Consider the following 27,371-nt stretch of genomic DNA (forward strand, 5'->3'; position numbering starts at 1 on the left):
GAGTATCTACACATGCCTTATTTCGAAATAGCTATTTTGGAATAGGTGGTATTCTTCGTAGAATCATGGTTTACAGAAGTCGGAATAAGCTGTCTGTTATTTTTTAAATTATTTTGAAATAACGGAATTGCTGTGTAGACACTCGCATAGTTATTCTGAAATAATTTTGCTATGTAGGCAGAACTGACCCAGGGTATTACAGGACATAACAGAACTACGAAAGGAACAAGGCATCTTGACTCTCACTAATAGATATGATCTTAACATAGTCATGCAACACTGAATTGATAATCTCAACTTTGGTTCTCATGCAAAACCCTTGTTTGTAGAATTTAGCATTGTCATAATTCTAAAACTTTGCTGTTTTCATAGTGGAAGTATAATTCTGCCCTGGCTGCAAAAGATGAAAATAAAGCAATCATAGAGGATCAGGAGAGGCAGATTGAGGAGCTGAGAGAAGCAGTGGAGAGAAAGCAGACAGCTGATAAAGTTAATGTAAGAGTGCTAACATCAGTACCATATTGTGATTATTTCTGCTAGAGACCAGTGGGTTGTGTTTGTGGGGTTTTTTTGTTGTTGTTTTTTTTGCTTAAAGTATTTACATGGAATTTAACCTCACTTCAGTACAGAGTATCATTGGCTGGAAAGGAGGTACAAGAGTTTAAGTGGAACTGGCAAATGCCATTAAACTGTTTCAATATTTTTCTTAAATATTTAATAAGGTACTTTAAAAAAAACTATACCAAAGGCCTAAATCACCTCTTCTTAGAGCTAATAAAAGTCATTCAACCGAGTTTAGATGAAGTAGTTTTGGGTCCTTAAATTATATTGGACTCAGAATAGTAAAATAATATTACGTTTAGCCAAGCTGGGGTTTTTTCCAGGGCTCTTGTGATGAGTTTTTCCTTTACCCATCACTTTAACCAAAAGCTCCACCTGCTGGAGTAAAATGTTAGATGCATAGTCTGATTAAGGCTGCATCTTTTTCCTTTCAACTGTTTGTTTTTGATATTCTTTATGCAGTCTCTTGCTACAATGTACTATAGCTAACAGGAGAAGGTCCTCAGGTTTGACTAAGTCTTCATAAAATAACCATTTCAGACTGCATAGTGCCTCTGTTCTGCAACTTAGCACCATTCTTGCATCTACCAGAACAGACTATTCACCTCTCAAAAACCTCCCTTCCGCTGTGTATAAATCTCCAATATGCTAGGGAACATAGTAAGATTGCAGACTCTACTTCAGACCTTAATGAATTTGGTGTCTATATTACTATTGTGGAAGAAAACAAAGTCCTCACTCTGCATTTAATAAGCAACAAGCTAAAGGCAGTTTTTATTTCGAGCAATTGCAAGGGAAGCTGTGACCGTACGGGGGGCTTTCCTTAGGCAGATCTTTGAATACAAACAGTAAAAGCAGCAGTATATATACTTTCCCATTACATACAACAATGGCTAACAATTATCTCTTAGTTCCTCTCAGATGCTACCTTATCTCAAGGTTCTCACTGGAGTCAGCATTCCATCCTTATCTCCATATGGAAGTGAGAGGCAAAGGCAGGCTTCTTACAGTTCTCACTGTCAGGCCACAGACTTAGCCTGACTCTTGCACTGCTACTGACAAACCTAAGATGGCTGCACACAGATACCCTTATCCCCTTTCCCTGCTTCCACACTGTCTTTGTGAGGTGAAAACCAGAACTAATATTGCTTACTGTACCTGGACTGACTACAGTTTAGTATCAGGATCCAATTCGGATATCTGTAGAGTAGTACATAATACAGTTTTAAGGCAACAAGAAAAATCACTGAACTCACAATTCTGAAAATATGCAATATTTGGGTTATGAAACTACAACTGGAAAACTTGATTGTTTTAGTGTACCCAAATGTCTCGTGGTATCCATGTTAGTTTGTTGTTTTTAAAAATGAGTAGTCCTGTGGTATCTTAGGGTATGTCTACACTACCCCCCTAGTTCTAACTGGGAGGGTAATGTAGTCATACGGAGTTGCAAATGAAGCCCGGGATTTGAATTTCCCGGCCTTCATTTGCATAAATCTGGCCGGCGCCATTTTTAAATTCCACGAGGCGTACAGCTAGTTCGGATAGGAAGCCTAATCCGAACTAGCTAGTCCGTGCCGCATGTAGCCGTGCGGCATGGGGTCTGACCTAGCCGGCATTTAAAAATGGCGCCGGCCGGCTTTATGCAAATGAAGCCCGGGAAATTCAAATCCCGGGCTTCATTTGCAACTCCGTATGACTACATTACCCCCCCTAGTTCGAACTAGGGGGGTAGTATAGACATACCCATAGAGACTAACGAGTATATAGGATTATGAGCTTTCTTGGGTAAAACCCACTTCATCAGATAAGTAGGAATGGAAATTACAAAATCCAAGATTGGCTGAGCCAAGTTGCTTCTTGGAGTATCATGTCCTTCACAGGGGTCATAAGCATCATTAGAGGAGTGACCAGGCTAAATTTGAGCATTGGGTTACAGCACCACTCCAAGGCACTATATCTAGAATGGGAGGATGCCCAGTCCGCGGGACAAATGTGGGGTGGGCTCATATTCCATACTACTTTCCTGTGCATTAGGCTGGCAGCCCACCCACCTAGAATTTTTCTGTAGTAAGTCTCACATAGACGAGTCATGGCCAAATTAAGAAAACTGCAAGACAAACCTCTGAAGCCCCACTTACTAATGGAAAACATTAACATTTTAATCATAAAATCATAGAATAATAGGACTGGAAGGGACCTCGAGAGGTCATCGAGTCCAGCCCCCCGCCCTCAAGGCAGGACCACGCTCCGTCTACACCATCCCTGACAGATGTCTATCTAACTTGTTCTTAAATATCTCCAGAGAGGGAGATGCCACCACCTCCCTTGGCAATTTATTCCAATATTTGACCACCCTGACAGTTAGGAATTTTTTCCTAATGTCCAATCTAAACCTCCCCTGCTGCACTTTAAGCCCATTACTCCTTGTCCTGTCCTCAGTAACCAAGAGGAACAAATTTTCTCCTTCCTCCTTGTGACACCCTTTTAGATATTTGAAAACCGCTATCATGTCCCCCCTTAATCTTCTTTTTTCCAAACTAAACAAGCCCAGTTCATGAAGCCTGGTTCATAGGTCATGTTCTCTAAACCTTTAATCATTCTTGTCGCTCTTCTCTGTACCCTTTCCAATTTCTCCACATCTTTCTTGAAATGTGGCGCCCAGAACTGGACACAGTACTCCAGCTGAGGCCTAACTAGTGCAGAGTAGAGCGGCAGAATGACTTCACGAGTTTTGCTTACAACACACCTGTTGATACAACCTAAAATCATATTTGCTTTTTTTGCAACAGCATCACACTGTTGACTCATATTCAACTTGTGGTCCACTATGACCCCTAGATCCCTTTCCGCCATGCTCCTTCCTAGACAGTCGCTTCCCATCTTGTATGTATGGAACTGATTGTTCCTTCCTAAGTGGAGCACTTTGCATTTCTGTTTATTAAACCTCATCCTGTTTACCTCTGACCATTTCTCTAACTTGCTAAGGTCATTTTGAATTATGTCCCTATCCTCCAAAGAAGTCGCAACCCCACCCAGTTTGCTATCATCTGCAAACTTAATAAGCGTACTCTCTATCCCAATATCTACATCATTGATGAAGATATTGAACAGTACGGGTCCCAAAACAGACCCTTGAGGAACTCCACTTGCTATCCCTTTTCAGCAGGATTTAGAACCGTTAACAACAACTCTCTGACTACGGTTATCCAGCCAATTATGCACCCACCTTATCGTGGTCCTATCTAAGTTATATTTGCCTAGTTTATCAATAAGAATATCATGCGAGACCGTATCAAATGCCTTACTAAAGTCTAGGTATATGACATCCACCGCTTCTCCCTTATCCACAAGGCTCGTTATCTTATCAAAGAAAGCTATCAGATTAGTTTGGCATGACTTGTTCTTCATAAACCCATGCTGGCTATTCCCTATCACTTTATTACCTTCCAAGTGTTTGCATATGATTTCCTTAATTACCTGCTCCATTATCTTCCCTGGGACAGACGTTAAACTGACCGGTCTGTAGTTTCCTGGGTTGTTCTTATTCCCCTTTTTATAGATGGGTACAATATTTGCCCTTTTCCAGTCTTCTGGAATCTCCCCTGTCTGCCATGATTTTTCAAAGATCATAGCTAAAGGCTCAGATACCTCCTCTATCAGCTCCTTGAGTATCCTGGGATGCATTTCATCAGGACCTGGTGACTTGCTGACATCTAACTTTCCTAAGTGATTTTTAACTTGTTCTTTGTGTATCCTATCTTCTAAACTTACCCTCTCTCTGCTTGTATTCACTACGTTAGGCACTCTTCCAGACTTCTCGGTGAAGACCGAAACAAAGAAGTCATTGAGCATCTCCGCCATTTCCAAGTTTCCTGTTACTGCTTCTCCCTCCTCACTAAGCAGTGGGCCTACCCTGTCCTTGGTCTTCCTCTTGCTTTTAATGTATTTATAAAAGGTCTTCTTGTTTCCCTTTATGCCTGTAGCTAGTTTGATCTCATTTTGTGCCTTTGCCTTTCTAATCTTGCCCCTGCATTCCCGTGTTGCTTGCTTATATTCATCCTTTGTTAGTTGTCCTAGTTTCCATTTTTTATATGACTCCTTTTTTATTTTGAGATCATGCAAGATCTCCTTAAGCCAAGCTGGTCTTTTGCCATATTTTCTATCTTTCCTACACAGCGGAATTGTTTGCTTTTGGGCCCTTAACAACGTCCCTTTGAAATACTTCCAACTCTCCTCAGTTGTTTTTCCCTTCAGTCTTGCTTCCCATAGGACCTTACCTACAAGTTCTGTGAGCTTATCAAAATCTGCCTTCCTGAAATCCATTACCTCAATTGTGCTGGTCTCCCTTCTACCTTTCCTTAAGATCATGAACTCTATTATTTCGTGATCACTGTCCCCTATACTGTCTTCCACTTTCAAGTTCTCAACTAGTTCCTCCCTATTTGTTAAAACCAAATCCAGAACAGCTTCTCCTCTGGTAGCTTTTTCAACCTTCTGAAACAGAAAGTTGTCTCCAATGCAGTCCAGAAACTTATTGGATAGCCTGTGCCTCGCTGTGTTAGTTTCCCAACATATGTCTGGATAGTTGAAGTCCCCCATCACCACCAAATCTTGGGCTTTGGATAGTTTTGTTAATTGTTTAAAAAAGGCCTCATCCACCTCTTCCACCTGGCTAGGTGGCCTGTAGTAGACTCATAAAGTTTTAATGAACTTTAAAATATCCTAATTTACCTTTGGCAACTGCTACAGAATTTTGCTCTGGGGCTCAGATACTGTGTATCAAGAACAGCCAAAATTAGTTTAGAGATTAATATTTACTTCAGTTCTGACTTCATTTAAACAAGTCAGAGGGAACTGGAATTATGCACCACTTTACTCCTCCAAAGCAGGTATTTTATTACTATTTCACTGTTCCTACTTTTCTTTGTCCATTTAAATAAAACAGATAGAACTCCTGTATGAAGACCTGAATTATACCACTGAGCAGCTAAGCAAGTTAACAGAGGATTCTAATAAGCAGACAGTGTTGCTTCAGTGTGCACAAGAAGACTTAGTAAAAAAAGAAGCTTTAATCCAGGAACTTAAGAAACAGGTAAAATGTAGGCAGTTCTGCCTAAAGAGTCAGCTATTGGTTTTGTGGTGTGTGTGGGTTCTTGGTTTTGTTTTGAGAGAGAGAGACTTGCATCATGCAATTTTTACATGAGTAAAAATTAAGACAAAGCAACCTGTGGTCTGAGCAGTACAAAATGGGATTTTCTTTTTCCTCCTATTCATATGTGGAAGTTTATTTGTGGATAGCACCATTATTCCAAGATATTAAGTAAAAGGGTGATTTAGATTTAAAGATAACCCTAATATCTTTTGGAGCACAAATATCTATCTGTATTTAGGGCACATTTACATTGCATGCTCCTTACAGCAGGGTGTAGAGTACATATACTGCACACTCCCCTAATACAGGTAACGGTTGAATCTCTCTAGTCAGGCATTCTTGGGACCTACTAGGTGCTAGACCATGGGAGGTCAATATTGTCTAGCAGTATTACCAACACTTCCACTGCTTGCTGGGCCCTTAGAAGACATTAGGGGTAAGTTAGTGCTAAATAACAGCACAGAACACTGGGATCCAGGACTGGTGGATATAACCCAGCCTTATGGGATCGTGGGAAACTTGGCCACACCCATGAAAAGTGGACATCTGGCTAATGAAAATCATGCCAGACCATGGATGTTGCAGACCAGAGCGTTTCCCCGCTGCCATCCCTTGTCACAGCCTTTCACTGACACATTTGACTATATATACCACACTTGGATTTTCATTGTGTTCATCTATGCACCCTAAGTAGAGCGAGGTTAGTGTTTGCATGGAGATTAATAAGGGAACAAGACCACATGTAAATGTGAAGAACTATTGATATGATAAACCATATTGTAAAGTCTAAAATACTTAATACTCACTATATATATATCTATCTCAAACTTGCATACTTACAAAGTACTAGTTCTTGCTTTAATTCTTTCAACATTTTATGAACATTAAGTGTCAACTGAATTTTAATTGATTGGGCTTCATAATAGCTGGACCAAAAAACAGAAGAACTGGAAAAGAGGAAGAATGACTATGAACTAAAAATGCAACAATTAGATTGTTTTGTGGACTCTGCTACAATAATGCTGCCACAGGTATAATATTTCATTTTCATAATATACTATAGCTTGTTTCACTGAAGAAACAAAGCAGTGTGCGTACATGGAAAAATGCCTTCAAACTAGGTAAAGAAATAGTAACAATAGATTGAAAAGAGTTGTATAGTCTAAAATCCTACTTCTGTTTTGTAAACAGCATTATTGATGCCTGTCTCCTAGTTACACAGCACTAGAAGCAAAACCTTTTAATGCATATTTACACAATAGAGAGTAGGTATGTGAAAGGTTAACCGGTGGGGGCTGGAGCAGCTTCCCACCCACCATGGGCATGAAGCTGCTCCAGCCCCACATGGCCCACTGCAGGCTTGAGCAGCCCCTGCCTGCAGCAGGAAGGCTGCTCCAGTCTGGCCATGGTGGGTAGGGGGGCTGCTCCAGCAGGGATGGAGCCCACCCCCCCCTTAATTGGTTGACTGGTTAAACACAGTGTCTAACCAGTTAAACAACTGGGATTTTACATCCCTAGTAGAAAGAAAACACCCACCAACTATGGGTATGACTGTTTTTACTTGTCAGAGTCCAAAAACTCCCCCTAACCGTGGTGTAAACCTGGCAAAATTCCTGGAAACTCAGGAGCAGGAAATAGCTGACAGGAGAGCTTCTGCAATTACTCTGGAGCATCTTGTATCTGAATTAAATGAAGAAAGAACATCGAAAAATGATGAAATCCTAAGACTAAAGGTAATGAGAAGTAAACAGAAAAGGTAGTTTTTAAAGCTAAAGTTAGTCTATATACTTTATATAATCTTAGTGGGTTGATGTTTGGTTCTCTGCATTACCATACGGGAAGCCTGTTCTTTTTTCCTCCACAGGTAGCATTCTAAAAAAGCAGAGTGATACAAAATGCTGTCTTTTTTTCACTTGGTTGCAATCTCTGTTGATGATATACCAGCAATAGTAGCTTTCTGCAAAGCAAGTTCATGTTTTCCTGGTATAGACGTTTGGCTTCTAAATTTGGGGAGGGAGGAGCTCCAGTCAGGCTAATGGACCTGTGTGAAAAGTGGGGGGGGGGGGGGATTCTAAGCTTGCCTGAGGCTTGCTTTTTGGAGAGAGGGGGCAATGCTTGTCCCCTCCCCAAAACTTTGCTTATGACGGGCTCTTGGAAGATAATTTCTTACGTCTTCATTGAACACTTTCCAGTAAAGCACAAAATAAAGAATAATCTAGAAATGTTCACTTGGAAACAAAAACAAGAATTATGGTTTAGTCTCCAAATAATGTTTTCCTTGCTTGATTTAGGGACAGTTATGTGAACTAGAAAACCTGCGCCTGGAAATGCAGATGCTAACAGAGAATAATAGGAACCTACAGAGCCAGCTTGAAGACTATCAGAAAGAACGGAAGAACTGGTAAAAAGCTGTCCTAACCCTTAATTATGTAAACTAAACTATACAGTTTCAGAACTCTTTAAACTAAGATAAGTCAATGAAATCTATTTTTATGAAAATGCTTTAATGGCCAGTAAATTGTATTACCCTTGAAATTTCAAAGTATTACAATACAGCAACTAAGTTATAAAAGAAACAGACTAATAACTCCTATTTATACGCTCAGCTTTAACTTAGAATTGGGATCTTGCCATTGACTTAAATGAAGTCAGGATTCCACACCTCTCTGAGAGTAAGAAACATAACTGTTTCTATACTTCATGCAAAATGGAAAGATGACTGATGATAAAAAGGTTCAAACTGGTGCATTACGTTTTAAATTGTAAAAAGTATGAATTTTGTCTGAATCTGCAGAGTGAGTTTTCTGTGGGTGTTCATCACTATTGAATCTGGTTATTCCATAAACATTCATTTATTTTCACAACATTCCTGTGTGTGTGTCAAGAGGAAATTATCCCCATTTTACAGATAGGGATAGAGAAAGGTCAGATGCTAACTGATTTTGGGTATCCAGCATAAGACACTTGGATGTGATTTTTTTTTTTCTTCAAAGTACTTAGCATCATGTAGTACTTAATGCAGTCACACCTAAGCTTTTATTGACTTCAGTTGCAGCTGTGAGCATTCAGCACTTCTGCAAATCAGATCCCAGGGTATCAAATCACACATCCAGTAAATAAGGAGTATGTAATGAGAAACTTTTCATAAGAGGTCAGTAATACTAGCAACATCCAGGGAGTCTGTGGTAGGGATGATATTCAGATTTCCAGGGCAGTATTTGATTGACTTCCTCTTGAGACAATCCTTTCTTTTCCTGTATATATCTTCCAATTTCTGGAGTCAGAATAACAGGCATTGCTACCAGCTCTGCCAATAGTATATGTATTTAGGATGTGAAAGCATAAACATGTACGTGGTTAATCAGTGAGCCCGGGCTCATCGGTTACGTGCCACAGGCTCCCGGTATGTGTGGGGAGCCGGCAGTATCAGAGGCAGCAGAGCAGGGGGGCAAGAGGTCCACTGCATGTAACCGCTGAAATTTTCTGCAGTTAGACATTTACTTAAACCCATTTTAACATACCTAATATGTGTGTCTTCTCACCTAGCTTCAATAATTTTGATAATAAAATGTTAATATTTTTTCTAAAGAGAATCACTAAAACAGGGGTGGGCAAAAATTTTTGATGGGGGGCCACTCCAAGATTTTTGAAAGTGGTTGAAAGCCACACTCTTCCATGATATTAATGGAGATGCGGGGTCTGGAATGGAAGTTGGGTGCAGGAGGGAGCTTGGAGTAAGGGACTGGAGTGCAGGACAGAGACTGGAGTCTGGGAGGGAGTTGGGATGAAGCAGGCAGTTGTGATCTAGGGCAGGGGACCGGAGTGCAGGGGTTTGGGATGTGACCTAAGGAAGAGGGGATTGTGATCTGGGGCAGGAGATTGAGGTGCCCAGATCTGGGAGGGAGTATGAGTGCAAGAGGGGGACAGAGGGTTTGGGTATGTTGGGGGGGCAGAGAGTTGGAGGGGAAGCAAGGGTGCCAGAAGCAGGCCGTGGCCAAGAGACTTACTTTGTCAGCTGTCAAACTAGCGTGTCTGCCTGCAGAGCTTAAAATGTTTCTCGGCCAGCCTGCTTGCCTGGCCATGTGCTTCATGATAACTGAGCCAAGGAGAGAGAGGTGTCCTGATTCTTCTTAGCTGCTTGTTATTCTAACAAGCAGCTCTCATTGGCCAGTTTCTGCCAGTTACTGGCCAATGGGAATGTGCTGGGGGCGGGACGGCTCCTAAAACTTCTGCCCTCCCTCGCCTGCCTGAGGCTCCCAGCTGCCTCAGGGGAATGGATCTGGTGCCTTGGTGGGCTGTATTTTGCCCAGGCCTGCACTAAAATGATCCATAAAAGGGAAATAAATTTTTTGCTTTCTGGTAGCTTCTTTTCTTGAGTGTTTTTGTTGTTGCCTTTAAACTCCAAGTCTCTAACTTTCTGAATAAATATCATTTCCTCTTAACTGAGCAAGACCATTGAGTTCTCTTAGGAGGGAGTTGCTTTCCGCAATCTATACACAGCATCAAGATTGTGTCAGCTAAAATGTTTACTTGAAACTATGAGGCTTATCATTATGCTCTGTATTAGATGTTTCCGTTGAACTATCAAATGAGACTATTTAATTAAAATGGTGATTTCTTTGCACTTAGCAAAAAATCTCATTTGGAGAGATTTTTTGGTTTGGTTGGTTTTGGGGCAGGGGAGGGTGTTTTTTGTTGTTTGCGAATAAAACTCATAAGTATATAGAAGTTTAAACTGCTTCCAGAGCTATATAATTTTGATACATGATAATCAGATCCTGAGCAAGCAGCAATACACGTGTTACTAGTTTTTCTGGTGCAGCTCTTGTGTTTTATAAATGGTTCCCTTTGCACATAAGAATGAGAATCCATCTTTCTTGGACTTCTACAGTGGTCACAAGCACTCTGACATTGAGCAACTGAGAGAGAGAGAAAGAGAAATTGCTGAAGAGAGGCTCACAAAGGTATTATTTTATTTGTTGTTCAGTTGTTTTGCTGTTTGTAAGTGTTGCTTGTCATATTTTATTCTGTTTCATATCAATGCAAAATTTAGAACAAGGACACCTGTATCTCTTACAAGTGAGCTGTGAATGTTGATTACATTAGCCATGGTAGTACTAAAGGATTATTTTAGTGTTAGAAAAGACTAAGAAGCTTGCTTTTAAATAATTGTTTATAAATGGTATTATAGCATCTAAATTTTTCCGGTGTAACACTTGCTGTTTTGAACCTTTTCAGAATAAAGCGATGGAAGAAATACTGAAAATAAGATCAGAGTAAGTTAAATATTTTTATCGTTCTGAAAACTGGATCACACAATCTTTTAAATACTGCAAATAATTTACTTATATCTAAAAAAGACATTTTCCAACACTGAAGATCTGAATAAATCCTGTTCACCTTTTAAAATACTTAGCATTTTTCATCAGTAGGTGGCAGTAACTGTTTCTACATTTGATACAAAACTACTGTGTAGATAAAGTGCTCTGAAATAATATGCATGAGGTTCTTTGAGTACTGTCAGCGTGGATTCAGCTGTAGGGCATGTATGCACATCATGCACATATACCTTGCATATGCATATCAGTTGGCACCATGCACGTAGCCTGTGTGTCCTCATGTACCGTGCAGTGGCATAAAGAACAGTCACATGAACAACCCTTCCATTTCTTTACTCACCTGTGGCAGCAAGGCAAAATCCCAACTGTGTCCAATCCAGTGATGCCTGTATCTAAGCTCCAAACATACCTGTAAAAAGATACTCATCTTTTAAAATTCCTTTTAGTTGGTGATTCCAACAAACAAAGGAAAAACACACACACACACATCCATTTCTACTTGTGCATCAGGGTAAAGTTGCACATCTATTTAATATGGTGGACCTCTTTGCAGTGGTTTGATGCCTGAAAGCTTCCCTCCCTAAAAAATGTTCCATCTGCTGTTGCATCTCTTCCCACACATCGAAATCCAGGAATGTGAAGCTCAACCTGCATCTCTTGAAGCCATTCATAAAGAGAGCCTCAGACTTTGCGGAAGAAAGTGGAGAGATTTCTGCCTCATACGGAAGTGCAAGCCCCTTTCAGGCACTGATCTTGCACTGGCTGATGATCTATTCCTGACTAGGTCTGCTTTTGGGGATCTGCTCTAACCTTTCATCCAGCATCATCTTCATTGCAACTGTGTTGGATGTCGCGATTGTTCCCAGAAGAGGAGGAGTTCCCCCTCACCTAGGCCTCTTGTTTCCTGACTCCACCAGAGAGATTATAACACTGTAAGGTGTATGCTAGGTACACCCAGTCCTGTGGGCCCCTCTAACACTGGCAAAGGATAGGCCATGCACAATCTACCACTGTGGCCCTTCTAGTCATAATGAAGTCTTCTCTCTCACCAGTTGCGGCCCATCACATATTTTCAGGAGAAGATAATGGTCCCCTTCAGCATAACTATAACAAGAGCCCCCTTGCCAGAATCGGAGAGACAATGAGGAAACCTAGCAGGACAGGCCTGAGAAATGCTCCAGCTTCCTTCTCCACCCAAATAAAGGCTACTGTATGTCTCTCCAGACTCACTAATCTCCAAGGTGATTGAGCAACACTCATGTTCATAGGTCTTTAGAAAGGGAGGCAGATGAGCTTCTTGTTTGTCAGTGTGGCCTCCAATCAGGCTTCCAGAGCATCTACTCTTATCACTAAACCAGGGACAAATGTTCCATCCAGAACTGGTGACTCTACAGCTGATTGGCTGAATACGTTGGGAAGTGACTTCACATGTTCAGGAAATTCTATCTTAAAACAGTCCACGAGGAGGATTTGCTCCTTCAAGTAAAGAGTTTTTCTAGATGTGACCCCCAACATGGCCTACTGTCAAAGCAGGCCTTGGTACATACAATTCTGGATTATTTACTGCATTGGAAATATTCCAGACTCTCCTTTAAATTTGATCATCTTTTAGCAATATCAGTGTATCTGCTTCTGATTTAGTCACCCTCAATCTTTTCCTATCAAAGGTATTGAAATTGCTGAAGGATCTTAGGCACATTTATCAGTAACAGCCAGCCCAGCATGAAACCTCTGAGCCTCCTAAAGTTGATGAGCTTTCCCACCATTTATCCATTAAAATATAGTTTCTGATGACCGTCACTGTGGCTAGGAGAATGAATGAGCATCAGGTGCTTATCGCTGAACTTCTGTAACCTCATTCATCAAAGACAAAGGAGTTCGGAGAACTCTTAGAAAGTTAATCTCAGTATGGTATCTGAGTTTTTTCAAATAAATCGAGCAATATCTATTCTTCCCTAAGCCACACTCACGGAGAAAAAACTGAACACTGTTAACATATCTCATGCCCTTCAGTTATTACATTGACCCAACTAAATCCAATGTCTTGTTGAAAAGAGATGTAGTCCAATCTTGATGCAGCTGGCAGTCCTCATTCTCGACATCCTGAAAGAGATACCGCTTGCCAGTCACCTACACTGGGATCCACACTAAAATATACTTGGAGAGGAGTAAGTACAATTGCTTACCCTATAGTAATGGATTTTTCAGGATGTTGTAGTCCGTGTGAATCCCAAAACCCACCCTCCATTCCCACTTTCAAGGTCCAGCTATCGCAGGTTTCAAACTGAAGGAAACAAGGGAGGGTTAAGGCCACTTTGCCTTTATGTTATCTCATAGACCCAATGGACACAGCTATGCAAAAAAATCTGTTCTCACATCCATGAGCGCTTGCATAACAACAGTGGTATCCACACCGACTTGACATCTCAAAGAACAACTGTTGTGGTAACTTCAGGGGGTAGCCGAGTTAGTCTGTTACAGAAAAAAAACAACAAATGGTTTGGTAGCACTTTATAGACTAACAAAACATGTGGAAGGTATCATGAGCTTTTGTGGGCACAGCCCACTTCTTCAGATGACCGGAGTTGTCATTTTTCTGTTCTGTTTTTCTGGCCTTCTCAAAGCCAATTTGATTCAGAAAAGAATGCTGGTTGTATGAAGAAGCATAAAATGCATATGAGTAGCCCCACTGATCTTAATGGAGCTGCACATTTTAGAAGGTGTTTGCCACTTGTATCCTAAGCATTTTAAAAATATATATCACTTATTTGGGACACTCATGCTAAAATTAAAACTTCTCACTATTAATTTATTGTTGTACTTAACTTTTGCCCTTCTATCACTTGAATGATAGAAATAAACAATTTACTAGTTGAGTGCCATAGCTATATGGGGAAAGCCACAGGCTGCTACTGGAAACTCACTCGTATATATGCTTCATGTTGGGTGGACAGTAGTCAAGACATTAAATGAATGGATAAAGATTGGTCTTGAAATAGTGCTGATATCATTAGATAATCTGTGTCACTTCAAGTACTCATGCAATAACAGGGCTGCAATAGTTAGACTATGAACATTGCAAGGTGGTTCCCTCAAATAAAACATTTTTCAAATAATTTGTTTTCAAGTACAGGCAGTCCCCGGGTTACGTACAAGATAGGGACTATAGGTTTGTTCTTAAGTTGAATTTGTATGTAAGTCGGAACTGGCTCCAGATTCAGCTGCTGCTGCTGAAACTGACAAGGGGCTGACTACAGGAAGCTGGAGGCAGAATTGCTCTGCCCCCAGCTTCCTGGAATCAGCCACTGATCAGTTGCAACAGCGGCTGAATCTCGAGCCTGGGACAGAACAGCTGGGCTGCCAGGTATGTCCCTGCAGGACCAACCTGCCAGCACCCCAGCTGCTCTACCCCGGGTCCACAACAAAAGCCTGGTCTGCTGGGGGGAGGGGGGGGCGCACTAGCTGTGCGCCCCCCCTTCCCCCCCCCCCCCCCCCAGCATACCAGGGACACCGGGAGCAAAGCCGGGGAGACGGAGGGGTCCTGTGCCTCTGAGGCTTTGCTGTGGCAAAGCCGGGGAGGCGCGGGACCCCGCTGCCGCTGCGGCTTTGTTCGCGGTGCCTCTGGTCTGCTGGGGACCGTCTCCAGCAGACCAGGGACACCGGGAGCAAAGCCGCAGCGGCAGCGGAGTCCCGCGCCTCTGAGGCTTTGCCAGAGCAAAGCCTCAGAGGCGGGGACCCCTCCGCCTCCCCAGCTTTGCTTCGGGTGTCCCTGGTCTGCTGGAGATGGTTCCCAGCAGACATGGGGCACCCGGAGCAGCTTTTCTTCCCCCGGAGGTCGAGGTGGTGGGACCGCTGTGCTCTGGGTGGTCCCGCTGCCTGCGAGCTCCGGGGCGAGAGAGCCCCATTCGTAAGTGCGGATCCGACATAAGTCGGATCCGCGTAAGTCAGGGACTGCCTGTATGTCTAAATATTCTTCAAATCTGCTTTAACTGGGCAGATGTCAAACAACAACAGAAAAGTTCTCAAGAGTTTTGAAAGGTGCCAAAGTAGCACTGCTGGTGTGAGGTACCAACAGGATTGCTTAATTTAATGTTCATATCTTAAGTGCTAGAAATGAATACATCTTTAGAAAGATGGAAAATTAAGCTTTCAAGTAATGTGTATAGCATTTGTTCCTAGTCTCTATGGCAAATGAGATTTCACATCAACATTCTGATTACCATCAGACTTCTATCTACACACACGATGTAGAATCCCTGCTGTTCATCTAAAATCTTGCAAATGGCGTAAAACATTTATTTACAATTTCAGGAATTTGAAACTGGACTTTTCTGTTGTCACAATTGAAATGGTGGGGCTGGGAGAGAAGCAACATTCTAAACAAAATAAGCTGATTTTAAACCATGCTTCACCCCACATTTTTGTCAGTATTTGCTGTTGAACATTAAATAACTTCTAATTTGTCTATTTAACTTGGTTTTATTTTCTAATGTGCTCACCACCACAGTAGTTTGGTGCTGTTTTTAGAGTTTAAATATTAAAGTCAATATTTGTACCACTTTTCCAGCAAAGTCCCATACAGCCTGCTATCATCAGCTTTTTCTTTTTTACATTCAAGAAGAGTGTCAGTGGGCTAAAAGAATTAAATGTGACTGGCAAAAAAAAATTAAAATTGTTTGAGGATTTTTGTTATATATAACAATGTAAAAGTCTGAGGTTTTTTCCTAATTGATTTTTTTAAACCTTGGCATTACAGAGAATGTCAAATCTGGAAATCCTGGCTTTGCTAGAGGATTTCTTGGGTCAGAGGGTGTCTTGGGGTGTGTATTTTGAGCACTTGCACCTTAACTGAACAAAAATGCTGAATTGAAGTATTTTAAACCAGTCGGACAAAAGTCTTGTCTCCTCTCTAATGCTCAGCTTTTCATCTTATTTATTGTAGTGTCATATTTTGTTTGTGCTCTAGTCAGAGTTTTCTGGAATAGAAAATACCCAAATTATTAATGTAAAAAGCAAGGGAGGAATCAGCTTTTTCCAACAAAACTTTAGAATCATAGAGCTGGAAGAGACCTCAGGAGGTCATCAAGTCCAGCCCCCTGCCCAAGGCAGGGCCAATCCCAACTAAATCAACCCAGCCAGGGCTTTGTCAAGACGAGACTTAAACACCTCTAGGGATGAAGATTCCACCACCTCCCTAGGTAACCCATTCCAGTGCTTCACCACCCTCCCAGTGAAATAGTTTTTCCTAATATCCAACCTAGACCTCCCCCACTGTAACTTGAGACCATTGATCCTTGTTCTGCCATCCGTCATTATTGTGAACAGCCTTTCTCCGTCCTCTTTGGAACCTCCCTTCAGGAAGTTGAAGGCTGCTATCAAATCTCCCCTCACTCTTCTGCAGACTAAACAAACCCAAATCCCTCAGTCTCTCCTCGTAGGTCATGCGCTCTAATCGTTTTGGTTGCCCTTTGCTGGCCCCTCCAATACGTCCACATCCTTTCTATAGTGGGGGGGCCCAGAACTGGACGCAATATTCTAGATGTGGCCTCGCCAGAGCTGAATAAAGGGGAATAATCACTTCTCTGGATCTGCTGGCAGTGCTCCTCCTAATTGTCTGTATTGCATCATAAAGATCCAAGAAGGCATGAGGCCTTTCCCCCACACCTGTTATTTTTTTAAATCAGTGGTGGGCAAAAGGGCCTGTGCGGGCTGGATCTGGCCCATCAAGAGGGTGGATCCGACCCACGGAGGCCCTGCTTGTTCTTGGGGGTGGGAGAGATCCTGGGCGCGGGGGAACACCCGAAGCTTTCTCTGCTCTGGCCCACCCTGCAAGCAGTACATGGCGCTTAATTGGCCTGGGGGCAGAGGAATGCACAAAGCCTCCTCCCACCCTGCCCAGGAGCATGTGACGCTTCGAAGCGCCATGCACTGCTCGCGGGGCGGGGGGAGAGCGTAGGAAGCTTCACGCGCTCCCCTGCCCTTACGGGCGAGGGAGCTGGGTGAAGCTTCCTTTGCCCTGCGATGAGCCCACCCATGTGCTCCTCACAGGGCAGGAGGAGGCTTTCCGTGCTCCACTGCCCCCAGGCTCTGGTTGGCGTAGGAGTGGGGGAGCATGCCAAGCCTCTTCCAGGGCATGGATGCCTAGCAGGAAGGGGGGACAAAGCGGTTTCCCCCACCCACAGACCAATCATGGTTGGAGTAGCCCCACCCCTCCCTGTTTAGGCCCCGCCCCTTCCGGGGTGGCCCGGGGCTACTTCCAAAATTTTTGAAGTTGCCCCCAGGCAAAAATTATTGCCTACCCCTGTTTTAAGTGAAGAAAATAACGGACAAATAGGGTTGCCAGGTGTCTAGTATTCAACTGGACAGTCCAGTTTTGGGGCTCTCTGTCCAGTAAAAAAATTCAGAAAATACCAGACGTGTGCCATGTCTGATATTTTCTGGTTTTCTGGCTGGGTGTTCGACAGAAGCCTGGCGGGGGCAGAGGGAGTGGCTGGGAGGAGTGGCGTGATTGGTGCTTGGGAGCTTGTGGTTGCGTCTTACATAGGAGTGATGGCTTGGGGAGAAGGAGAAGCCCTGTCTGTGCTCCTGAGCGCTGTTCAAGCATGTTGTGGAGCCGTAGCTGGAGTTGATCGTGCTTCACCTGGACCACGTGCAGGACAGGCAGTGCCCTGCGATCTGCATGTGCCTGGGTCAGTCCCGCTCCCCTCTGGCCGATTTCCCCCCCTCCCCCCAGGCCAGCCCTGCTCCCTCCCAACCAGCCCTGCTCCTCCCGGCCAGTTCTCCTCCTCCCGATTTCCCCTGCTTTCCCTGATTTCCCCTGACCAGCCCTGCTTCCCGCTGGGTGCCCACCCCCCGGGCTAGTCCCTCTGCCCTTTCCCCTCCCCCAGCCAGCCCCGCTCCCCTTCTGGATGGTCCAGTGTTAAATAGTCCACTTACTATTTAACGCTGGTACATAGATCTATTAGCAGATACCAGGGAGCACATACCAAAAGGACCTTTTCATTTAAAAAAGTGACAGGCTCTAGAGGAGTGATGTGAATGATTTAATGTGATTAACTTGAAATGTATTCTATCTGCAGATTAGAAGAGACCAAAAATGCCCTGAAGAGTTCAGATAGTGCCTGTCTTGAAATGACCAGGGAAATAGAACGAACAAGAGCTTTGGAGTCAAAAGCATTCCAGGAAAAAGAAGATATGAGATCAAAACTGGAAGAAACCTATGAAGAGAGAGACAAACTTCAAAAGGTTATAAACAATGCGTGACTTTCCTTAACTAATTGTATCCACTATAACCTCATTCACAGGGAGACAATACGATGATAAATAGTCAATATTGTGAATTAACCCTCAAGGAATCAAGAACTGCCTTCCAAAATGTAGCTTTTTATTTATACATTATTTTTATTTCAACTATATTTCATAGTGTAATGCCAAGAGGAGCTCTGTGCAAAGATGTGGTCTGAAAAGGGGCTCAGACAACTGAGAAATCTAGTCGAGTAGCCAGTGAGTGTGAGTAACATGTATCAGCTGGTAGATGGACCCATAAGTATGAGAGGTGCTCCAACAGACTTAAGCCAGGTCTGTGCTATGGGGGAGAGTCATCTTAAGACACGCAATTACAGCTACATAAATAACATAGCTGGGTTTCACGTACCTTAAGCCGAACTTCAGTACTGTTCCTAAAGTGGGGGTCGATGGGATAAATGTTCCTGTCAACTTCCCTTACTCCTTGCAACAGTGAGGAGTACTGGCACCAACACCCTCAACATTTGATTTAGCGGGTCTTTACTAGACCCATTAAATCAAATGCTGGATGATGGACCGCCACATCATAGACCTTCCTGCAAGTATAGCTGTGACCTTAAACATAGTAGAACCTCAGTTACAAACTCTCCAGTCAACCGCACAACTTGTTTGGAATCAAAAGTACACTATCAGACAGGTGCAAATAAAATACATTACTTTGTTAAATGTAAACTGCTAAAAAAAGTAGCATTTTTCTTCAAAATAAAATTTCAAAGCTGTACTAAGTCATATCCAGTTGTAAACTTTTGAAAGAACAACTAACCTTTCCTTCAGAGTTATGAAAAAAACAGCTTTCTTAAAATATGAACACTTCAAAAAAAAGACATACGGTTGTATTTCATTTATTTAATTACAGGAGATGGACTTGCTAAGGAAGCAAATAGAGAATCTTGCAATGGAGAATGGAATGTTAGTAGGTCACAAAAACCTCAACCAGAAGATTCAGTATCTTGTGAAACTGAAGAAAGATTATGCCAAGCTTACTGAGGTATGTGTCCTAGAGATAAAAATACAGATTAAATAAATGACCTGAGGTAGAACATAAAGCTGCAGTTGTTCAAGAGACTAGAATTCTCATCCCTCTATTTATGTACACCTGGCATTCTGCAATTCCATGCTGCAATGTTTGATTCATAGCTAATCAGTTTAATCAACAATGTGAGAATTGTTTAGTTTTCTTAATTATTCCTTCAGTTATAAGACATTAAACAAGTAGTATAGCTTGCAAAAATTAATGTTAATCGCATTTAGGTGACTTCTTTTTACATCAGAATACGCATAAACTCTTGATACTGATTTTCTCCTAATTCTGAGTACCATATTTATCTCTCTTTCTCTTTACAGGAAATGGAAAAACTGCGCATTGAAAATGCTTATTTGAAAGAGAATAAAAAATCTGAACCGTATCAGTCTTGATCAGCTACAACAAATAAAATTGCAAAACTGATCATTGTAAAAATGTTGATAGACTTTAAAAAAGTAAAGAGAATACATTCTAAAAGTAAAGCTTATCCATCAGTTATCTACAGCCTTTCATCAAATACTCAAGGATAATTAGTTATTTCAGTTTGTGTAATGTGCCAGCTGGTGCTTTTTAGTGGAACAGTCTGCTTGAGCTCATCTAGCAGATTTCTCACTTACTGAAGTTGTTCTACAGCTTTATTCATATTTTATAGATGCTGCAGGACTTTCCTTGCAATTTTGTGCTTCTGTAAGAAAAGTGACTAGTTTTCATTGGAACATTCTCTTTCTTATTTCCTTTTGTACTTTAATTCAGGTCCACATTTTGTTTGAATTTTCATGTTACCTCAATTTGCAGAAAAGTACAAACTCAGTTTATATCTAAACAACTTCTGCCTCTTTCTGTGTGTCTAAATGTTGATACTGAAATGATAAAATTTGCTTGTCAAGCTGTGAACTGATTCAGATTTGTTTATTGCTCAAAAATATATGTTTTTATTAAGCTTTTTAATAAAGCAAGAATGTCAATTTAATAATGAACTGATTTGAAAATAGTACTACAAATGTTTGGAATCTTGTGGCATATTTGCTTCCTTTCCCTTGCTCCAATCTTTCTGGAACTCAAGTGCTCTTAAAACAAACTTTTTTTTTTCACTGAATAAGTTTGAAACCTGGTCTTCTGAAAAAGAATCCATTCATATTGAGATTAACCTCAATAGTTAACTTGTTTAAGCACTGTATTATTGATCAAATTCCATCCTGTGCCAACAGTTTTAAACGGTATGCAACATCTTGTAAGAATGCAGTAGAGCCTCATTAATTGCCCTAAAGACTTGAAAATGTGATGCAAATGACTGGAATATTCTAATCCAAAAAACATGCCAATGTATTGATAATGCATCACGATATTAATTGGACAAATGTGTTAGCTGAATTTTAACTATTTGATAGTGTCAGTAAATTATTGTAATGTTAAGCAGTGAAGTCTTAATGCAATTCCTTGCTACAGCACTTCACTGTTACATATTTGCTGAGAAGAGACCATTTTTGTGTGAATTATAGGATATGAAGTTGTGAGATTTTACTGTAGTAAGGCTAAAAGGCTGATTTTTCTTCTGTTTAGTTTTAAACTAAATATTTTAAAGTCACATACTAATATTCTCAATGAGAAATAACAATACTCCAGACTAGTTTCTATTCAACGTTTTTTTGAGACTAGCAGACAAGAGAACAATCCAATCTTTAATGTTAGGCCTCCAAAAAACTGAGGTAGTTCACTTGTCCCATTTAGACTAAATCAAGAAATTCTTTCCAGAGATGAAGTTAGAGATGTCCCCAACTCTTACTCCTTTTGTTCTTTGTGGGAAATGAGGGCTTTCTTTTCTGCAATAATGTTCCAGCCCACTTCATAGCAAGAAAGATAGGTCAGGCCTGCTTGATAAGCCTGTCTGAGCAATTGCAGAATTTGTAATACTGTTAGGGAACAGCAAACAAGTATGGCAGCTCTGGTAATACAATCTGTACACCTTTTTCCTATGACGTGTCCATAATATAGTAGAAGGGTTCTTCTGGAATTGTGTAACTTTTTAAATAAAGATTTTTGTATATAAATTGTTTTGTTTTTCCTATACAGTATGCTCTCTTGAACTCATGCACACGCAGGGATAGATCCACAAAAGGATTTAGGTGCATAAGTATAAAGCAGAGAACCTCAAACATCCAATCCTGAAGGTGTCCAAGGTCCTAACTTTCCACCATTGAAATCCCCATGGTGACTAAATTTTTAATGGGAGCCTGTTGTTTGTAGGCCCCAGTCCCTTTCCTAACCCCAGCAGGTTTCATAAACTAGGCATGACCCCTTTATCTCACTGCCACAGCCCAACCATAGAGCATGTCTACTGGATCAGACCTCACACAATACATTTTTATACCCCAATGCTTAGAACACTTTGCCAGAATGTGGGAACCCAAGTTCTCTCTACCTCTGCCTGAGTTGGAGCAAGGATGTGAACCTTACCATCCCATGTGCCAGGTCAGTGCCCTGACCATTGTATTCTTGCTTTCTCATGCAATTAATATTTATATAAGGTGAGTGTGGCTAGCGTGATGGTGTGTTTGTATGTGCTTATTTTTGTGAGAAATGACTGATTTGATTTGGGGACGTAACTCTGGGAGAGGATTCATGGCTATGATTCTCTAGTGGAAATAAATGCCTAAGGCCCAGACTTTTAAAGATATTAGTGGGATTTTCAAAGAAACCTAAGCTTGATTTCACCCTGATCTATGGTCTCCAGACTTTTGGGTGCATTCCCTCTTGGGGAGAAGCAGAAGACATTTGAGGAGCATGGTGGGGCTGGGGCCAGCCCCCATAGAAGCAGGGAGAATCATCTAGCCCTGCATAGCTACCAGCTCTACTGTAGCCCTGCTGCAGCCACAGCTCTGCTTCTCATCTCTGTGCCTGGTGGCAGAAATTCATCCAGCTGTGGCCTTCAACTACAGTTCTACTGCCAGACCCAGCTGCCAGCTTGGCCCCTTGGTCCTGGCCTGGCCGTGGCCCTGCTCCTAGGGGGGCATGGACAGTAAAGGGGGGGAGAGGTAAAAAGTTTGGGGACCACTACTCTAGACCCTTTGAGAATTCCACTAGGCACCTACATTATATAAGGTATTTTTAATCTGGCCCTAAATACCTTGCAGTGCCAGTCCTATCCCATGTCCTTGGCAATTCCCATTTGCTAGTTGAGGCAGCTCCCTGCTCAGTGCTACCTTTTGAATATCCCATTCTCCTTCGAGTGGTCCCTGTGGGTGCTCCACTCAGGGTGCTGGTACATCCTCATACTAGCGATTGGAAACTGTTCTAGCAGTTTGCACTGTGCACGCCCTGCAGCACTCCCTTGTGCTGTTGGAATCCGTTAGGTGCACGCAGAGCACAGCTCCTTAGTTCCTTCTCTACCATCCTCAGCAATAGACAGATCCTCTCTTTTCTCTTCGACTTCTGTCAAAATAATTATATAAATACCCAGTTAATCCCTATAGTTACCTCATCATCCAAGTTCTTCAACCCCATTCTCCATCCCAGTCACGGTTTAAAAAAAAATTTGTTTTCGTTGCGGCTTGCCGCTCTTCCTGGTTCTCTAGGCTTTAAGAGGTGCGAGATGTACCGTGATGCTATGCCCGTTTCTGACGGGCATTCAAAGTGCATAAAGTGTCCCCACTGCTTGAAACTCACGGCAAGAGTGTGCTGTGATCGCACAATAGACTGAAGACATTCCTCTACGAGAAGTCCCTTCGACCACTGCAAGAAGACCCTGTCACGGCTCCAAAATCGGCCTCCCAAAGTAAGGGTATGAATAAGGCTCATCATCCCTCTACCCCCTCTGGCCTCGTGGCATAGAAATTGGGCCTTTCCCCAGCCTGTTAGCTACCCTCGGCACCGACTGGGTCAGCACTGAGGATAGGTCTGGCACAGCACTGCTCAAGAGAGCTCACCTGGAGCTGAAACAGACCTTCAGCATTGCCCACAACTATGGCACCGGATACTCCTACAACACCAGCCGCACTGGTGGACCAACATAAGGACCACTCGGCACCGAAGCACCGTGCCAAAAAACCCCTGCACCGACATGCCTCCCCCGGATCGCTCAGTACTGGTGGTGCTGCTGGCACCAACCAAGCCTCACGGCTCGGTACCGATGGAAGGACAAGAGCGTTACCGATCCACAATAAGAAGTCACACGCCAACGGCACTGATTACACTGGGCTTTTCCATACAGTCAGTGTGGTCCCGCAGGTCATCCATGTTTCCCGGTCTCCCAGCAAGTTGGGCACGGAATTAAGGAGTAGGTTTTCTTCCCAACACTCCAGTCCAGCCCACAGACCTCCCTCTTGGCAACCTGGATCAGTACAATATGCATACCCTCCTCCTCCACTACCATGGTACACTCAGCAGTATGCCTACCCACCACCACCATACACCACTCAGTGGCAGCCATGGAAGCCACGTCCCAAGAAGATCCACCATCGTGCCCCTTCTACCACCTCTAGACCACCACCTGTCTCCCTTCCTATCGCTACTTTGGTGACTGAACCAAATTCTCCAGCTCACTCCGAAATACAGGACTCTCTCTCAGAAGGGGAGAAGAGATCCCCCCTACACAATTCCTCATCATCTCCCGATGAGGCAGTCATAACCGAAGCTCCACCATCCAGCGACGACGCAAGAAAATTCCAAGACCTTTTCAAACGAGTAGCCGTGGTGCAGGAGTGAGACCTTCAAGAGGTACAAGTGAAGCAATATCAACTTTTATGCACACTGCAACTTCCCACTACTTCCAGAATGGCACTCTCAATGGACAAGGCTATTATGGACCCTGCTGACAATATCTGGCAGACTCCTGCGTCCATTATTCCAACAAACAAAAGGCCTGACCGCAAATATTTTATCACCCCTAAAGACATGGACTTTCTTTTCACCCATTCCCCTCCAAACTCTTTGGTCGTGGACTACATTTAGCATAAGGGTAGACAGCCTAATCTCAGGACCACTCCACAGGACAGAGACCTCAAAAAAGTCAACATCCTGAGCTGCAAGGTCTATTCTTCTGCCACCTTGCTCCTTAGAGCAGCTAATTATACGGCAATGCTAGCAGACTATGACCATGACAACTACTCTAAATTGCAAGATCTGGCTCAACATCTTCCAGAACACGAGAGCAACTTTACTCAATATCATGCAGAAGAGTCACACCATCTCCCATACTGCCCTACAGTCCTCAATGGATGTAGTGGACACCGCAGCCCGTATTACAGCATCCGCAATTGTACTCCAAAGGATCTCACGGCTTCAGTCATCAGGAGTCCCGAGACTTGCAGCAAAATTGAAGACTTAACCTTCGACAAAACCAACCTCTTTGCAGCCAAGATGGATGAAGTGTTACATTCTATGAAGGGCTCCCGTACCACCCTCAGGACCCTGGGAATGTACACTCCTTTAAAAGAACTAGGTATTCGACTTACCAGAGGCCCAGGGAGCCCTTCAGACAACAGACCAGATATGACTTCTGTCAAAAGCAAAGACCCCCCAACGTCACAGACCCCGATCCCAACACCAACACTCCTCTGCAACCCACCCACCTGCAACCAAACAGATTTGAAAAATATGTCAAGAGTTACTCCACTACCACTTGTGCCCAGTCTTTCTCAATTCAACCACCCTCTCCGGCCTTTTTTCTGTCAATGGACCCAAATCACATCAGACAAATGGGTCCTGGAACTGATCCAATACAGTTATGCTTTCACTTCCTTGCCTCCTACCCACCCTCCCACCCCGTCCCTCTTCAGGGACCCATCTCACTAAACCCTTCTCCAACAAGTGGTTTCGCCCCTTTACAACTGGGTGCCATAGAACAAGTGCCACCAGAATTCCAAGGTTGAGGCTTCTATTCAACTTACTTCCTAACCCAGAAAAAAAGTGGAGGATGGCGACCCATATTGGATTTGAGGAGACTCAACAAGTACATTGCCTACTACTGTTTCAGAATGTTGACCTTAGCAACAATCATCCCCACATTGGATCAAGGGGACTGGCTTTTGGCTATCGACCTCCAGAATGCCTACTTCCATATTACGGTCCATCCTGCTCACAGACGTTTTTTTACGGTTTATGGTGGGCACCCAACATTACCAGTACCGAGTGCTTCCCTTAGGCCTCTCAGCAGCCCCCATAATGTTTTCCAAAATGCTGGCAGTCGTAATGGCTTCACTTCGGCGTCAAGGGGTCATGATATTCCCATATTTGGACAACTGCCTCATAAGAGTCATCCCTTCAGGAAACCAAAGCCATGAATGTCACCACTATGCACCTTCTGGTCAACCTGAGCTTTCATATAAACCACACAAAATCTACGCTACTTTCAACTAAAAAATTGGAGTTTATAGGGGCCCTTATTGACACGGTAGCAGCAAAAGCTACTCTACTTGAACACAGATTCAACACCATTTGCGACCTTATCATGAGTGCGCAGTCAACTCCCACCATGATGGTATGCAAATGTCTCAAAATCCTTGGACATATGGCCTCTACGACATATGTCGTCAAGTTGGCCAGACTTCACATGAAGGACCTGCAGTTATGGTTGGCCATAAACTACAAGCCTTCCAGGGACTAACTCTCCAAAATACTGTCTATTCCACCACGCATCCCCAATTCCCTACAATGGTGGACAAACCCGCAAAATATGCTAGATGGCGTACCATTCCAGCATCCTCCCCCTACGCTCACAATTATGACAGATGCCTCACTTATGGGTGGGGGAGCCCATTTAGGGAACATCACAGCCCAAGACAAATGGTCCTTCATGGAACAAACCTTTCATTTCAACCTCTTCGAATTACATGCAGTCAGATATGCATGCTAACACTTCAAACCATGCATAGCTCACAAGTCCATTACCATCATGACAGACACCACCACCTGCATGTACTACATCAACCGGCAGGGGGGTGCACAGTCCCCATCCCTTTGCACGGAAGCCATCAAATTATGGAACTGGTGCCTGGCATATTAGGTCACCCCAATAGCTTCTTACCTTCCTGGCGTACTCAACATCACAGCAGATGCCCTAAGCTGCACATTTCACGATCAGCATGAATGGGAGATACAGGCATGCTCTCGCTCCACTATTCTATCAGTGGGGCCAACCAGACATAGACCTCTTTGCCACAAAAAACAACAGGAAGTGCTACCTCTACTGCTCCAGGATGCACCAGCACCCAGAGTGGAGCACCCAAGGGGACACATCTCAAAGAATCACAGTTACTGCACAAAGTGATTAACTCTTTCTTCCCAGGTGAATGACTCCTACATTGAATAGGGAGTCTGGCTGCCTAAACCAGGATTGAGGATTCCACGGGCTGGCAGGACACCTAATATTAGGGCCTATAAAGTTGAACCTAATTCCTCTCTGTGGATCTAGTACTTTGACCCTATATTATAATGCAATTCCTAGAAGGAAGATGAAATCTACACAAAGTAGTGGATTCAGCAGGATTTCTCTTCCTCCTAAATAGCCAAAAAAGTGTGACTGAAGGTATTTTTATGATCCAAATTCACTAAAGTCCCTTCCTGCCACTGTCCTGGCAATAGCAAATACTTGTTTCTTCTACTCATCACTACCAATTTTTCTGAAGAGGGTTTATTTATATAGTCAACTAGGTGGTTGTGCAGCTAAATGATTGGCTTTAAGGTATTTAGCTAGTCATGCACTTTCCCTGTCACAGTGACATAAGCATAATTTTGGAGTGGGTTTATTCTCATAGCCTACCACGGATGAGTCTGTCTTCAGTTGTTATTTCACAGCCCCCTGGAAACCTTTTGCTATGTGGTTCCTTTCTGCATCTATTCTTTTATATGAAAGCTGACTGGGTTTACCTACTTAAAACTCACAAAATGTCAAAGCACACAAGTGGCAAAGCAGGAAAATTAAGTCTTCATGAAGAAATATTTCAACTGAGAGCACAAAAGGATTTACAGAATTGATTAATGTTGCCTTAAA

At 42.8% G+C, this 27,371-nt stretch overlaps 1 protein-coding gene across 2 annotated transcripts in view; it reads left to right on the forward strand.

Annotated features, from left to right (window-relative positions):
- Positions 1–21,432, forward strand: part of KIF15 (kinesin family member 15) — a 61,830-nt gene extending 40,398 nt beyond the window's left edge. The window contains exons 26-35 of one of the 2 annotated variants that reach the window (XM_075921863.1): positions 373–495; positions 5,510–5,656; positions 6,643–6,747; positions 7,285–7,449; positions 8,008–8,117; positions 10,608–10,680; positions 10,955–10,992; positions 18,135–18,300; positions 19,217–19,348; positions 19,705–21,432. In XM_075921863.1, coding sequence (XP_075777978.1) covers positions 373–495; positions 5,510–5,656; positions 6,643–6,747; positions 7,285–7,449; positions 8,008–8,117; positions 10,608–10,680; positions 10,955–10,992; positions 18,135–18,300; positions 19,217–19,348; positions 19,705–19,776 — 1,131 coding nt within the window. In that variant the 3' untranslated portion in view covers positions 19,777–21,432. The remainder of the gene's footprint in view (positions 1–372; positions 496–5,509; positions 5,657–6,642; positions 6,748–7,284; positions 7,450–8,007; positions 8,118–10,607; positions 10,681–10,954; positions 10,993–18,134; positions 18,301–19,216; positions 19,349–19,704) is intronic. The other variant, XM_075921864.1, reaches the window with a different exon arrangement.
- Positions 21,433–27,371: the final 5,939 nt, after the last annotated feature.

The sequence above is a fragment of the Pelodiscus sinensis genome, chromosome 2 (genome assembly GCF_049634645.1).
Source record: "Pelodiscus sinensis isolate JC-2024 chromosome 2, ASM4963464v1, whole genome shotgun sequence".
Taxonomy (NCBI): Eukaryota; Metazoa; Chordata; order Testudines; family Trionychidae; genus Pelodiscus; species Pelodiscus sinensis.